The sequence below is a fragment of the Hesperophylax consimilis genome, chromosome 7 (genome assembly GCF_061612785.1).
Source record: "Hesperophylax consimilis isolate HC1 chromosome 7, BYU_Hcon_1.0, whole genome shotgun sequence".
NCBI classification, from domain to species: domain Eukaryota; kingdom Metazoa; phylum Arthropoda; class Insecta; order Trichoptera; family Limnephilidae; genus Hesperophylax; species Hesperophylax consimilis.
In genome coordinates, this window is record NC_142842.1 from 35,395,033 (window position 1) to 35,411,607 (window position 16,575).

Here is a 16,575-nt window from a genome sequence, read left to right on the forward strand (position 1 = left end):
ATTAATAATTTCGTTGACGTTTTCGGCGAGTGTTGCCAAACGCGTGTGTTTTGAAAATATTCCCGGTTCAATTAGTGCGGTAGGAACCGTAGTAAAACAGATAATTCTTAATATTATTTCCTTGTCCAAGAGTAGTCATTGAAAATCGGCATACCAAAAAATTATATACGTACTAAACTTTTTAATCACAATTATATTGAACACAGGTAGCAAATAGCATTTCTACACAGTTAAGATATTTGACTTCTTAGTTTCTTAGGTGTTATTTTTTGCAAATCAAAAAATTATTTTTAGTTTTCAAAAAACACTCAAATATACGTGTCACACTTTTTGGAAGAATAATACTTCGGATCTCTTATTCACCTTCTTCATTCGTTTTCGTTCTCGTGTTGAAGCGCAATAACTATCTTTTACAACGACCTACCAGCTTACTAATTTCTCGCATGAACCTAAAATCTTTTTAGGTCCATGGTTCCTCCTTTCCCCTAATAGCTATGGTGATTGGTAAATACATGGATCTAATAAACCCTGAACGGAAGTATCCGAGAAAACTTTTAAGCCTCCGGGTGAGGTGGAAGATGCATGAAAAATAACAAAACCTATTAAATTACATATCCAAATCGATAGTTTTTCCCATATTACACAAAAAAATGAGAATGGGTAAAACTAGACTATCGTAAGCCATTTTAATTGAGTCAACAATACAAAAATAAAAAAGTTAATTTTCAATATGCCTCTTTACATACACATAATTTCAAAAGTTTGTCATACAAGATGGCATCCAGGCAATTTCCCCTTACCCTTGAATTGGCTTTAATGTCATTCATACAAAATCGCACTAGTGCTGTGTCCAGGGCATTTAGGTTCACTGGTGAATGTGGTCTCAAGCAACCAAATTAATGTATATATTCTATTGTTGGTGTTGACTTTTTCTATTGTTGGTGTTTATCTTTTCTATTGTTGGGGTTGATATTTTCAACCAGTGCTGCCAAATGCTTGGTTTTTACCATATTTTCATGGTTTTGGGTCATTTATACCGCCATGGTGTTTTTTTAACTATGTCGAACAAAAAATATAAACTTTGAGTGATATATCATGCTTTACATTGAGGGAAATTTCTAATTTATGAATGTTTTTGTTAAACTTCAGTAAGGGTTCACAATGTCTCTCTATGTAATTATTATATTTGTCAATTGGTATAGTATGAATACATCAATAATGACTCATTTTACTAATTAGGTACCTAGACTAAGGTAACTATTAGGTAATTACTGTTAAATGTAGAAACAAAATTATTAATTAGGAGTTGCGTGAAAATTTATTCTCATGAATTTAAAATCTTAAAGTTATATATACTAAAATATTATTATTTATCTTAAAATATTGAAGTCTACAAATTAAACAGTAAACAAATAAAGAAAAAGATTTTATGATTACATTTGTATGGTTGTTTTAATCAAAAATATTATTTTTTTCCTATTAATCAAAGGAAAATTATTACACGATTGTTTCCTCTCTAGCGTCTTAGAATCACATATGACCTGGCGTCCATATTTTATAAAAGTATTTTTATCTACGTAACACAAATACGTATTTTTTTAAGTTAAAGAGAAATAGTAATTCTTGCTTCAAATATATATACTGGAATCCATCAGTAAAATCCTAAAAATAACCAAAATTAATAATTCGTATTTCGCACCGCTTTCATAACAATCGGTTTAACTTTAAAAAGTATTTCTTCTTTTTTATTATTTAAACGAGATAAAAGTGAAGGTACAATTTTTTTACAAATTCCCAAAACAAAAAGAATGTGTTTTTGAAATTTTGAGTTATCTCATTTTTTCTAAGATTGATTACAATGAAGCCGATTCCGGTGGAATCCCCCAAAATGCAGGGAATTTCCAAGATTTTTTAGGGAATTTCCAAGAGAAAGCGAGAACCTTCTTGTGGGGAAAACGCGGGAATTCTGGGTATTTCTTGAGTATCCAACAAGCGATGAGTCGTTCATGAACGAGCCGCACAATTGAGCTAGCTCTTTTTGATGAGCCGTATTCGTACGACTCCCGGTAAACCGTACTACGGCTCGATTGTACGGTTACCCTTTTTTATTCAATTTCAGCATTGACATTATCCAAGTATTACTTGTTATTACATACTCAGAGACGTGAACGGCGTCTGGCAGTCTGACACCTGGACCTGGACGTATTTATCTACACTAGCTAGCATTTTACTTATCTCCTGTTACGAGGCGGTGTACCGGCATCACGAGTTGTACGATCATTCACACGTTGGGAGCTAGGAGCCGTTTCTGGGGAGCCGTAGTGGGAGAGCCGTACCGGGGGAGCCGTACCAGGGGAGACGTATCACAGTAGAGCACAGTATTTTTATTGCTCATACGCTCTTAGCTCACGGCTCCCGTTCAATTGGGTTGACTCTTTGAGCTGTACAAAAATATTGAGCTGGTAACGTGGCTCCCACTCATAATAAAATGAGTCATCACCCATCGCTACATCCAACCTGATTGAAAAGTAATATTTACAGTAATTGTGAAAATGTACTATAATTTCGTTTTCTTTCACAGCGAATTTTCAAATAATTTTTCGAAAGAAAAAATCCGATGATGATTATACAGGGTTTTCCAATAAGAGGTGTTATTTTGAATAGCCCGCTATTTCAGTAGATGTTACTTTTGAAGCTGTCATTTTTTGACATTTGACAAGTAGAAACTACGTCATTAATTAAAATGGAACGATACACGCTTCAACAACGCATTTAAATTATTAAAATTCACTTGAGTGAATCAAATGCAAATCATCTTGAGTGATGAGGCCCATTTCCACCTCGGTGGCTTCGTCAACCTTACTTTTTCGAAAATGAGGCTGGAGCAACAGTTACGGTGAATGGATTGCGCTATCGAGAGATGATTAATGATTTTTTATAGCCGGAATTTGATGGTATTGATCTGGACAACGCTTACTTTCAACAAGACGGCACTACGTGCCACACAAGCGATTTTACGATTGAACATCAAAATAACACCTCTTATTGGAAAACCCTGTACAATAAAAAAATAAATGTTAATTTCAACATAATTTTGTTTAATTTTTTTGTAAACCTTACTCGTTGGGAATTTGAACATCTTTTGTGGCTATTTTAGGTCGTATGCTTTGGCAACCCTGTCTTTGAATCTGTCAAAACTTGACAGCACCAGAGCTAAAAATTCCGTTCGCTCAGCGCTGCCAAATTCAAATTTTAGGACGGAGGCTAATAGTTTTTATACGAAATTGTATGTTAATGTATCATTTTACTACCTGTCCTTACTTGAGATCACAATGAACATACCGCTACAGAGAACCAAAATGAGGAAAAAACACAAACGGGATGAAGATAATGGGTTTGAAGTACGTATTTGGCGTCCTTAAAAAATACCTTTTCTTTCACACATGTTGAATGTTTATATTATGCTGATTGATTTACTATTTATCTACAGGGGGGATACATGAATGCCAAAATATCCAAACTTGAGGATCAGTTCTTGGATCAAGTGGAAAAAGAAGAACTGAAAACTAGCGACATTTTTAGTGGAGTTTCCATATTTGTGAACGGCTACACCAAACCTTCATCAAATGAATTAAAAGTTCTAATGGCTGAACACGGAGGAATATATCACCATTATTTTAAATCTGGTAGAACGAAGTTTATAATAGCATCCAATTTGCCCGATAGTAAAGTAAGTTAATATTTTTGTCCTAAAACAATTACCAAATCTAGGGTGTGGAAATTGCCTGGCAGCCATTTGGTATGACTAACTTTTGAAATTATTTTTATACAAAGTGGTATTGAACTATTTTGTTTTTGTATTGTTAATGCAATTATAATGGCTTATGATTGTTTTGGGTATTTGATGAGACAGGTATTGTGATGTCATTTTAAAAAAACTAGTAGTGCTGAATCCAGTTCAACCAAGCCATTGTCTAGCAGTTTTCTAAATCGCGAAAAACTGTATCTAACTTCAGATGACAAGGATGATTTTGCTATAGAAGACAGCATGGGAGATGAGAGCTGTACTATGTATATGAATTTTTTCTAGGAGGTGGTCTTCTGCTACATGACCAGCCAATGTATTTATTTGTTCAGCTACACGACCAGCTAATGTATTTATGCGTTCTGCTACATGACCAGCTAATGTATTTATGCGTTCTGCTACATGACCAGCTAATGTATTTATGCGTTGTGCTACATGACCAGCTAATGTATTTATGCGTTCTGCTACATGACCAGCTAATGTATTTATGCGTTCTGCTACATGACCAGCTAATGTATTTATGCGTTCTGCTACATGACCAGCTAATGTATTTATGCATTCTGCTACATGACCAGCTAATGTATTTATGTGTTCTGCTACATGACCAGCTAATGTATTTATGCGTTCTGCTACATGACCAGCTAATGTATTTATGCATTCTGCTACATGACCAGCTAATGTATTTATGCATTCTGCTACATGACCAGCTAATGTATTTATGTGTTCTGCTACATGACCAGCTAATGTATTTATGTGTTCTGCTACATGACCAGCTAATGCATTTATGTGTTTGTGATATTTTACCATTTTTGTATCTTATTTTTCTATTTTCAGGTAAAAAATCTGCCGACTACAAAAATAGTGAAGCCCGAATGGGTATCAGAAAGTATTAAAGCGGGTTCGCTTTTGGATTACAAAGATTTCCTTCTTTATACCAATCTTTCAAAATTGCAGCCCCGTTTGAAATTTCAAAGTGCTGAATCCAGTTCAACCAAGCCATTGTCTAGCAGTTTTCTAAATCGCGAAAAACAATATCTAACTTCAGATGGCAAGGATGATTTTGCCATAGAAGGCAGCATGGGATATGAGAGCTGTACTAATGTAAAACAAAATAAAACAATTTTACTGCAAGAAAAAGCAAAGTTCTATTTGGATGAAACAGTGTTACTAACGGATAATGCATTTTTTCCAACAGTTGAGACATTAAATGAAATAGAATTCCTCCCAAATAAAACAATTGAAACATTAGATGAAACAAATTTCCCCCCAAATAAATTATTGTCAAATTTAGATATGACAGAGTTAGCAAGTCCTACTAAATCAGTTTTACCAACAGATGGAACAGTGGTATCATCACATAAAGTAACTTTATCGATAGATAAATGTGTAGCACCAAACAAAAACATTGATATACCCCGTGAGGTTGATAAAAACATGTTTGCCCGTACTGCTAACGATCCCAAATTTTTATCCCAATATTACAATAATTCAAGACTTCATCACATCTCTCAACTTGGAGCTGGCTTCAAACAATATGTGAATGAACTGAGAGACACCAGTGATCATAGTTTTCCATTGAGAGAATTATTGAAATCTGCCTCACTAAAAGTAAGTGTAAATTTAACACATAGTTAAATTGGTTTGCGGGAATATTGGCACACCTTTTGTGTGTCTCACGGCATGCACTCACGTGGTGCACCAGAGTCGAAATAAAGGGTGTTTCAATAAGAGCCCAATAAAACATGATTTTCTGTAGCAAAGTATTGAATTATGATGTATACATTTGGGAATTAGTATGAAAAAACACATCTGCTAAATTGCCGCCACGGCTTTGCTGGCACATGTATACTTATGGCGGTATTTCGTTGACAGAGTGTCTAATTTCGGCCTTCAATGCTTCTGTGGTCGCGGGTTTGTTGGCATAGCCCTATGACTTTAGATAACCCCACAGCCAAAAGTCCAATGGTGTTAAATCGCAAGAGCATGGCATGATGTTTTGTTCTGAACGATCCCTACGAGCTCGCGTTGTGTGTTTCACATCACTAACCGAATCAGTACTTTCGAATTTTTCGATTATTCTTTTCACAGTAGAATTAGGAACATTATTTTGACCGAATATTGGACGGTTTTTACGAATCGTGGCAATCAAAATTTCACCATTTTGATAATAATGTTTGACGCGTTGTTCTATCGTGTAATGCTCCATGTTCTCCCTCCCATCTGTCTCCTGTCGATCTGTCATGTCATAATCATGTGATATCGTGACTGCCAAACTGGCGTGCGAATCAAATATTACGCTCTAATTGAAACACCCCTTAGACAATATCACTTGTTCTTTGCAGCACCTTCCATTAATTTAGTGATAGAAAAATTACATAAATGTTCTAAATATTGAAATCAGTCTTTTGATAGAGGTATGTATCTATCAAACAGATTGCCCATTTTCACACAAGGTTAGGATATTTTTTGTTATTTTTTTTTTAAGAAAGACAAACATTCGCTGCTTACGAATAACATGACAATGTTCGAATTTCTACCATTAATTATATTATGAATTACCATCATTATAAGCAGAACATGTTGCTTGTGTAATGATAGAAGACTTAGCTAGCTGAGGATTGAAGATTGAACCCATGACATCTGGGTGGGAACACAGTGTTTTGCACCACTCAACTTTTAACCTAACAATATTATATATTATTGGAGATAAATCAGTAAACTTTTTTAATTTTTTTTTAGTTCACTAATATCTTGTTTAAATCATTACAGAAAATGACCCCTGGAAAATTGATTGCAGATAAAGTTATAATGCACATTGACATGGATTGTTTCTTTGTGTCGGTGGGACTGCGGAAATATCCACATTTACGGGGACAGCCCGTTGCAGTTACGCACGCCAAAAGTGGCGGGGGGAAGCAGCAGAAAAGGGAAGGAGTTGACAGAAAGGCAGAGTTCGATCTGTACAAAGCTAAGAGAAAGGTCAGTTATACTACATTTGCGTAGCTAATTTGACATATACCTGACCATAATGCTTGCATGTATTTTTTATGTTACATCAAATGCTTCTGAGAAACCAAATAAAAAATCTTAATGTAAATTATGACAAAATAGTTTTTATTTTACTCTTGCCCCCTTACTAGTAAACATGCTTTAAATTTTACACAACTGATAAACAACCATTTACCATACATTAATGCTTGTTTATCAGTTGTGTAAAATTTAAATCACTTTTATTAGTAAGGCTCTTGATGTTTAGATGATTGACAAAGTTGTATGACCCCTACAAAAATGGATCTACTTACAGTAGCTGTAATGAACATTCCTCAACGAAGTTCTCGAATGGTGTGCTCTGGCATCATAAAATTTGCACATTTTAGAATTTATAACAACATCATTTCATTCATGAGCTACGAAGCTTTGATATACCCATTTACGAAGCCGTTTTCTCTTCAGTTTAACTAACAGATGACAATGAACCGGACGTCGGACGCCCTGTGCACACTTTCGTTTAAAAATTGTGCGATGAAAACTCTCTTTCTTACGAGTAGAGAGCGGGCGGGTTGCGTGGTCAGGGTATTGTAGTGGGACGCATGTTGGAACGACAAGGCGACAAGTGTGAACAGCTCTATACAAACCTATGAGCGAGCGAGTTCCAACACGATTTTTGTGATGGACTGCGCTGGCCTTCCATCCGACAAAGTGCAGGAGACAACTTTTAATTGTGTTGAATAAGTGTGAAGAGCTCCATATAACCTTTACAGCCTCTAGGGCATCTGATTTTTAAACGAAAGTGGGGACGGGCCTTAAAACAATAAGACAAGATTCCATATGACATATTTGTTTCCAATTTTTCAATTAGAACAAAGAGTGGAGGGTGGTTTAAAATCGTAATAAATAATAAAATATTAAAAATGATGAATGTGGTAATTTTTAATATTTTATTTCAGAATAATATGCAGAAGAATCTGGGCAAGGATAAGATTCTAGAATTGGATGCAGAATTCACAAGTCGTGTTGACGGGGTGGGGAATGAAAATGAGGAATACGGTTCTATGAGCGAAATCGCCTCCTGTTCTTACGAGGCGCGAGCGCTGGGACTCCACAACGGGATGTTCATGGGGCCCGCCCTAAGGCTGAGCCCCAACCTTAAAACTATTCCCTACGACTTTGAAGCCTATAAAGAAGTGGCGTATATTCTCTACAATACTGTTGCTCAGTACGTACGTTTATATTGTATATTTGTTATTACAAAATAAATTGCGGTTGGACGAAGGACGGAGGGGAAGAGCAAGGTTGAAATCGGTCTATTTAGATCTGGTTACTAAACACAGCTAAAGTCATTTCAAACAATGTTTAGATTCTGAATGGTAACATGGCTTATAGAAAAACCCAGGAAAAATCATGGATAGTCCAAATTTATCCAAGCAAAAACATCTAATTTTGAAAATGACACTTAAATTCAAAGCAAGAGTTCATTAAAACGGAATTACAGAGAGATGGAGTCACAACCAAAATTAGTATTTTTAATTACATTCAAACTTTTTGTCTATATTTAGTTAAGTTGGCATTTAGCATAATTCTATTTGTAGCGGTCAATGTCGAAAACGGCAATCTTACTAACAAATCTGAGTCAATTCGATTTATTTATTTTATATTTTGTATTTTTTTAGGTACACTTTAGATATAGAAGCTGTGTCATGCGATGAAATGTACGTCGATTGCACAAATTTGTTGAACGATGTTCATCTAGAGCCTCTTGAGTTTGCAACTATCATCCGTGAGGAAATTAAGAAAAAAACTGGATGTCCCTGCTCCACTGGATTTGGCAGTAATAGATTACAAGTGAATACATAGGGCCTTACTAATAAACGTGTTTATTTTTCACAGCTGATAAACAAACGTTTATCTTACATTAATGGTTGTTTGTCAGTTGTGTAAAATGTTATATGCATAAGGCCTATAGTGTCTTAATTATAACACTCTTATTAAGATATACATAATAAATATTTAAAAAAAAAAACAGTTATGTTCAAATACGATGTTTTGAGAAAAGCGTGATTAAAGTTTTAAAGCGAAGGATAAATCAGGATATAATCATATAAAATTCTTTTTAATTTAAAATTATTACCGTTTTTTTAAGGAAAACTTTTTGATACGAATAATCAATAAAAAATAAACTCAAAACTAATAAAAAAAGATGGACAACTTTTTTTTTTTAAATACAGACGATATTAGGTTTCTTAAGGTTAAACGCAACGCTCGTTGTATTCTACGTGTTCACAGATGGCGTTAATTAATTAATTTTGTTTAAATACGCTTTTGCAAGGTATTGCTTTACAGTATTAAGACAAATTATTTGTTTGCGCCCTCATATACGCAATATGAATATGAATAAATAGTTTTGTCCATATAAAAACTCAATTCTATCGAGAAAGGCATATAAATACAATATTGGATTGAATCATCGGTAAAATATTGTATTTGTGTGCCTTTCTCGAAAGAATTAAGTCTTTAAACGAACAAAACTATTGATTCATATTCATATTGCGTATATATGGGCGCAAACAAATGATTTGTCTTAATATTGTAAAGCAATACCTTGCAAAAGCGTATTTAAACAAAATTAATTAATCAACGCCATCTGTGAACACGTAGAATACAACGAGCGTTGCGTTTAACCTTAATTGTTTCTGAAACATATGAATGTTGTCGTTTTGTCATATAAGTGATATATTATGGACGCTTCTAACTCACATAATGTTGTCATTTTGTCGTATACGTAATATATTATGGAGTCTTCTAACTCACATAATGTTGTCATTTTGTCATACACGTAATATATTATGGAGGCTTTTAACCCACATAATGTTGCCATTTTGTCATATACGTAATATATTATGGAGGCTTCTAACTAGTAGCAGAAGTTGGGGACGCCCGAGGAAGACATGGCACGATCAAGTGAATCAGATACTCGAGTCGGGCCATGTCAAGAGTCAGAACAATAGAAGAGTATGTATAAGACGATGTATGAATGTGAATGAGGCAAGAAGTGTGTGCCAAGACCGAGTTGTTTGGCGGTCCGTCCTCTGCCTGACGTGGTGATAAATGGCGTGGTGGTTAGTTAGTTAGTTAGTTTCTAACTCACATAATGTTGTCATTTTTTGTCTCATCTGTTTAGTTGTATAATGTTTTATTTTTGACTTTATAGGCTCGCCTTGCAACTAAGAAAGCGAAACCAGATGGACAGTTCTATTTGCGAGAAAACGAAGTGGAAGCTTATTTTGCGGATATTTCTCTGGGTGACTTACCAGGTATTTATTGACAATGTCTCCGACTTAATATAGATAGCGCGTTTTGTATCTGGATATTAAATATGAACTTTTATTTTGGTAGGAGTTGGTCGGCAAATGGAAAGTAAGCTAACTTCCCTCGGTTTTACGAACTGTGCGTCGCTGCGCTCCACCGGACTCGCCGAATTGCAAAAACATTTTGGGAACAAAACTGGCCAACTGTTGTTTAATTATTGCAGAGGTCTGGATGATAAAGCACTGAATTTCACAATAGTATGTTCTTTTTCATGTTCACATGTGTAATTTTGTGTAACTGGTGAAAATTTTATAGTGTATTTGAAAAAAAATGTATTTTATTTTTAGTTGAGGAAGTCCATCTCAGCCGGTGTGAACTATGGAATAAGATTTGAAGACTTCCCACAGTGTGAAACATTCCTCAGACAACTCTGTACAGAAGTTTGCTCTAGAATGTCTCAGATTAATGTCATAGGAAAAGCTCTGACCTTCAAACTCATGGTTCGGGCAGCCGACGCTCCAATCGAAACGGCTAAATTCATGGGACACGGCTTTTGCGATAATGTAACCAAAACTATTAACTTCCCGCAAGCCACAGACAATCTAGATGCTATTACTAAACACGTATTGGACGTTTGTAAGAAATTGGAAGTGAAACCTGAAGACATGAGGGGAATAGGTATTCAAATTTCGAAGTTAGAAAGTAAGGACAACTGCGGGGTAAAAAAAGGTGGAATCCAAAATTTCTTGCGATCTAAAACTAAGTTGGCCGAAGATGAACCTGCAATTAATAATGTAAAAAACAATTCAAATAAGTTAGTGAACTGCGAAAACGAGTTGTCCAAAACTGCCGTAGAACCAAATAAATTCAATAATGGAACAATGATTGCAACACCTCAAAATCTTCCTCTTCCTAGAAACAATCTTCTTACTAATAAAGAAACAGCTTATAAATCGAAGAATATGAACATGTCGGATATAGGAAAGAAAAATAAATCACTCGGTTTGACGGGACGAAAACGCGGCAGGCCTCCAAAGAATGCATCACTGCATAAAGAAAAAACCACAAAGTTGAATGTATTTTTAACTTCAAATTATAACCATTCATCAAACAATAAAAACGCAGGCAATAAGTACAATGTAAGATTAAAAAATGTGTTAATATTATCTTATTTAAAGGTTTTTGTCCGAAACCAAGTGATTCAATAATGTTTCCCATTACAGTTTGAAGACTTGGATCAAGATTTTTTGAACGCCTTACCTGAAGATTTGAAGTCAGAAATATTGGCAAATTGCAAAACTATGGAACCAGCAAAATTCAACACACCTAAAATTGACCCTGCGTCTACTGAGAGTAAAAATAAATTAACGGTGTGTATACTTTTCAAGATTTTATTTATTTTTTGTAAATGATGTCTGATAATAACATACCTATTGATAGTAAATGTTTAAATTATGTATTTAATTGCTTTTTAGATTGATCCAGATTATTTAGCTGCCTTGCCGGAAGATATAAGAAAAGAAGTAGAATCAAATATCTCTGAATATTCCAATCCGTACATTGAAAAGAAGGCAAATCTCGAAAAGCCCAAACCCCAACAGAAACGTCAATCAAAACCCCCAGACGAAGTTCCCATTGTTTTTGACGAAATAATTCCCATAGATGTTGAACATACAAATGAGAAGGCGGAAAAAGATAAGGATATTTTAGATTTTCATTGGAAAGAAGTTCGGCAAATGCTCAGGGATTGGTTTAAATCGACAATATCGCCGATGCAATGCGATGTGGACGTGATTGCTTCCTATGTCAAAAATTTGGTTGTGCAGAAACAGCTGGAGGAATTAGACTACTTGATCAAGTTTTTCTATAGGTAAATAAAATTATCAGTGTCCTTGATGATGAATCAAATTTCATATGACGCTTTAAATGGTAATATTTATGTCTTCTGGCTTTTGTGTTTCTTTTTAGGACCATGCGTGAGGAAGAATCCTGTGAATGGCACCGAGTTTACTTGCAAATAGAAATCAATGTACAAGAAGCTATGCTTTTAATTTACAGTAAGAAATTAAAGACATCTACCGCATTTCCTTGTTGTAATCTATGAACACATATTGTGTCCTACTAAATCAGTTTATCAGATTGTTAATATTATGCTTTTAGGAAACTCTGTGTTCATTATTGATAAATTGCAAGCCACTATGTGATTCATTTTTGGGTTATTTTGACATGTTTCCCTGTCCGAATAAAGTGGAGGAAGTGCAACACAACATAATAACCCAAAGGTAAAACTTTTAGCCATGAAAATCTCAAATCATATCTAAATAAAAGCTAATTATTTTTAAGGATGTGTCGAAACCGATAACGAAACATTAAAAAATAAGCAACAAAATCTAAATAAAAGCCATTTATTATACATTGTTATTTTGTTTTATTTCCATAAACATTGACTTTTTTTGTAATATCGACCATCATAAAAATGGTCATACGGTATGACTTAATTGACTCATACCCACTGAACATAGATTGCCACTGAATGTAATAAAAAACTGCAAAACACATTGGCAAAAAAAAAAACGTAGTATGCCCCTATGTAAGTAGTTTTTTGCTCTCTGCCAAAACAAACAAGTAATATGTGATTGTACATAATTCAAATCAGTGGCAGCGCAGTATGCAAATCACAAAAAGAGTCAGAATCATAAATAAATAGTATTAAATCTGTGGCTCAGTACCCTTGTCGAAACTATTGATTGTTGGCAAATGCCGTTCAAAGTTTTTTGAGTTTTGGAAAAGTTAAATATCTCTGGATATAAAGGAAAAACTTTATGGGTGTAATTTTTATATGTTACATTTGGATCTTCTGAATAGTTTAATGTAGGTATTTTTTCTTTTATGTATACGTTTTAATTAAAAAAGATAAGGTTGACATTGGACATTTTGCCACTCCGTGAATTATTTAAGGAATGGTGGAATTAAGTTAAACTAAAAGGTCCAATGTCAATTTATTGGAATTTGGAAAAAAATTGTCAGGAAATAAAAAAAAAACTTTAACCATGCAATGCGAATGTACCACCCCAGACAGGAGTACTCATGTCCCGGATCACTGTTTTTTTAGGTCTTAGAACACATGCTCTGCGGCTAAAAAATAGGTTGGAGTTTACTGACCAGTATTATACAGGGTGTATCGGCACGTACCCGACAAACTTTAACCAGCTTTTCCTTAGCACATTTGGAGTAAAAAATGTTATGGGCAGTTTGCTGTCCGGTAACATTTTTTTTCAATTAAAAACAAAAAATTATAAAAAAATCCACACTCCGTCACTGTCATTGGCATTGTTTCTCATGTTAAACAGCTGTTATTAGCAAGTGTGTCAAAAAGCGTCTTCGCTCTTTCATACACACTAAATAATAATAGTTAAAAATGAGAGGAATGGTGCCATGCCATTTCGTTGTGATTGTAAAAGCGCGCCAATGTAGGTACGTACATATATTATTCAACGAAACTTGAATAAAATATTGCCAGATGGGTTTTCAAACTGTGACAAAGGATAATACAGTGGTGACATGTGGTGAAAATATGAATGGTAAATTTTTTATTAAATAAAATGTTACCGGACAGCAAAGTGCCCATAACATTTTTTACTCCAAATGTGCTAAGGAATAGCTGGTTAAAGTTTGTCGGGTACGTGCCGATACGCCCTGTATATGGCAACCTAATAAGCCAATATTGGAATTGAGGGTGGGCAGGAATAAACTAATTGATTAATAATAATAATGATTTATTGTCTTCTTTTCTTAGTAACATATAGAGATAATGATAATAGATTGAATGGTGGTTTTCGTTTCTGACTTCCTGTTTCCTTTTGCTTCCTGCTTCTTGATTTCACCTTCTCTCTTCTTGCTTCTTCTGGCTTATTCTTGTTTCTTCTTGGCTCTCCTTGCATTTTCTTACTTATCGGGGAGTTCTTGTAAATAATAAAAAAAAATTCTACCACTTCAATTGGTTTCTTTTTGACAGTTCTAATAAGGTTTGCCCAGCCTTATGGCCTGCCTTTAGGGAAAATCAACTTGAGCCATTGTTTTTTTTCGTTTTCTTCTCAATAGCTGCGTGAATACTATCTGATTCCATGTGTGTGTGCCCGGACCTTTTGGAATATACTCTTATGATAACGTTCTAGCTCATTCCGTGCATTTCTTTATTAAGATATTACTATAAAAATCGCTTTATTAAGTACAAACACCAAACAAACCATCACCAAACAACACGTTTTTAGCATCAAACCGTCTCAGAGCTGTATACATATATATAACTTAATACAGAATTACAGGAAACACAGAAGAGGGATTTTTGAGTTATTTAACAATTTTTATGAAGCACATCTATACCAGAAGATTTCTGAAAGGAGTGATCTCGATTAAATGTAACCTGAATTCCATCGATAGAGTCAAGTTAGTCCCTCAGAAGCTGAGCGTATTATGCAGAGCCCGCAGATACTGCAGATAGTACACAACTGCTGATCCTGTACAAATCGCAAGTGCGCCCCACTGTGAATCAGCGAAAAAACCCTTGACTGAGTGCAGAAATGTCCGTTTGATAGATTCCTCTATGTTAACAGACGAATTGCAGTGTATAAATGCTTCGAGGAACTAGCGTCATTGATCCCTTTAGCACTGGTGCATGGTCGGGAAACGCGCGGCAAACACACGGTTGATATTTTTCACATGAGAATGGGTCGATTGTATGACTTGCTCGTGAAACTTGAGATCGGCTGTGGAACAATTTTCTGGCCTCTGTTTCCTCCCTCCTACAAAATGGGTCTCTGCAAAACCCATGTTCACTCCTTCCGTGTCCCATAAAGACCTTTCACGCAGTATCCCCAAAGATGATAAAGGATCTGAGGGAAATTATTTCTCTTGGGATTTAATGTAAACAAAACCCAGGGCCAGTCCTGTGCAGGCGCAGTCGGAGCAATCCACTCCTGGCGGCGACCTGTCAAGGCGCCAAGAAGCCAAAGTGCCAAGGCGCTGATAATACCTGACACAACGCCCTTGAGGTTTTTACTAGCGCCAGGCGTCGTTTTCGAGATCATCCTTGTAAGGTGCCCATATAAGGTAATAATAATACATTTTATTAAAAAAATTAAATGTATTATTATTATTTATTTTTTTTTTTAAAATTAATATATATTTTTTTAATTTCTAAAAAATAAATAAAATCCGACAATCAGATAATGAGTAACCCAATTTTAGACACACACTCACCTTCTGTTTCTCTACACTCACTCTTACTCTTTTACATAATGATTACGAATGACTAAATAAAATATCAATCGTAACTACTTGTCCCCTATATTATTTCTTTCAAGAAATTAGAAGTGTATTATAATATAAGGGTGAAATGCAGATCACGCCAAACTCTGGGAATTGAATAAAAATGCACTTTCTAGATGAGAAAAGTGTGTAGAAACTCATTAAAAAAAGAATTAAGGCGCGGAAGAATAAATTGAGGGAGATACAGCCGATCAAAGTTTAATAAAATTGCACTTCGCGATCTGAGGGTAATATTCGGTTTATGGGAGTATAACCGAAATTGAACTTGATTTAGACTAATTTAGGGCTGGGGAATCCGAATCTGAAAGAATTAGGTGGGGGTCGGCACTATTAACTGAGTTATAGGGTTTTGAAACTTCGTACGCGATACATAGGAACTATGTTTTATTTATCAATTATGACTTAAGAAAATCAAATTAGCAACTATTTACTTTTGAAATTTCAGTAGTGCCAACCAAAAAAAGAAAAGTGTTGCCATATAATAATAATATTTTTTTACAAAATAGGTTAGGTGTTTAGTTTGGGTTAGAGTAGGCAGAAGAACATGGGAAAACGGTATTAGAATTAAATCACAAACCAGTCTATACAAACCTAGCGTAGCCCACAAACTACTTGAAAACTGGGATATAACTCTAAAGGGGACGCGAGCAGGCGTTATTAAAGGGGCAATTTTGTGTAACAGGAAATAACATGGAAAAAAGGTATTAGTATTAAATCACAAACCGTCTATACAAACCTAGCGTAGCCCACAAACTACTTGAAAACTGGGATAAAGGGGACGCGAGTGGGCGTTATTAAAGGGTCATTTTTTTGTTATAGAAAATCACAGTTAGGTTAGGTTATATATATACATAAATTAAGTATTTACAAGATTTTAAATAATAAACTACCAATCTGGCAAATGATATTTAATTTTCAGAATTTTCCATGCATTGATATTATTATATGGCAACACTTTTTTTATTTTTTGGATGGCACTACTGAAATTTCAAAAGTATTAAAAGTTTTTAATTTGATTTTCGTGACAAAATATGGCGGCGGACTGTCCGAATATGGTGATAATATCAGATCGCGAAGTGCAATTTATTAAATTTTGATCGGCTGTATCTCCCTCAATTTATTCTTCCGCGCCTTAA

The 16,575-nt window shown here is 34.8% G+C and overlaps 1 protein-coding gene across 2 annotated transcripts; it reads left to right on the forward strand.

Annotated features, from left to right (window-relative positions):
- The first annotated feature begins 3,181 nt into the window (after positions 1–3,181).
- On the forward strand, positions 3,182–12,321 carry Rev1 (Rev1 DNA directed polymerase). 2 transcript variants are annotated; one of them, XM_089633907.1, is made up of 12 exons: positions 3,182–3,401; positions 3,491–3,730; positions 4,640–5,413; positions 6,575–6,784; positions 7,753–8,021; positions 8,476–8,647; positions 10,014–10,116; positions 10,199–10,368; positions 10,459–11,250; positions 11,335–11,481; positions 11,587–11,981; positions 12,080–12,321. In XM_089633907.1, the coding sequence occupies exons 1-12, from the start codon at positions 3,333–3,335 to the stop codon at positions 12,213–12,215; spliced, it is 3,477 nt and encodes a 1,158-aa protein (XP_089490033.1). In that variant the 5' UTR covers positions 3,182–3,332; the 3' UTR covers positions 12,216–12,321. The 2 variants fall into 2 exon arrangements, with proteins under 2 accessions (XP_089490033.1, XP_089490034.1); XM_089633908.1 differs by lacking the exons at positions 3,182–3,401; positions 3,491–3,730 and having other exon boundaries at positions 5,296–5,413; positions 6,603–6,784.
- The last annotated feature ends 4,254 nt before the right edge of the window (positions 12,322–16,575 follow it).

What these genes read in the sequence shown, in the direction of transcription:
- Rev1 (XM_089633907.1), top strand. Translation starts at nt 3,333, where the DNA reads ATGAACATACCGCTACAGAGAACCAAAATGAGGAAAAAACACAAACGG. An exon ending in TGAAATCTGCCTCACTAAAA is followed by an intron (nt 5,414 to 6,574) that starts GTAAGTGTAAAT and finishes AAATCATTACAG; the next exon opens with AAAATGACCCCTGGAAAATT. An exon ending in AGAGTAAAAATAAATTAACG is followed by an intron (nt 11,482 to 11,586) that starts GTGTGTATACTT and finishes ATTGCTTTTTAG; the next exon opens with ATTGATCCAGATTATTTAGC.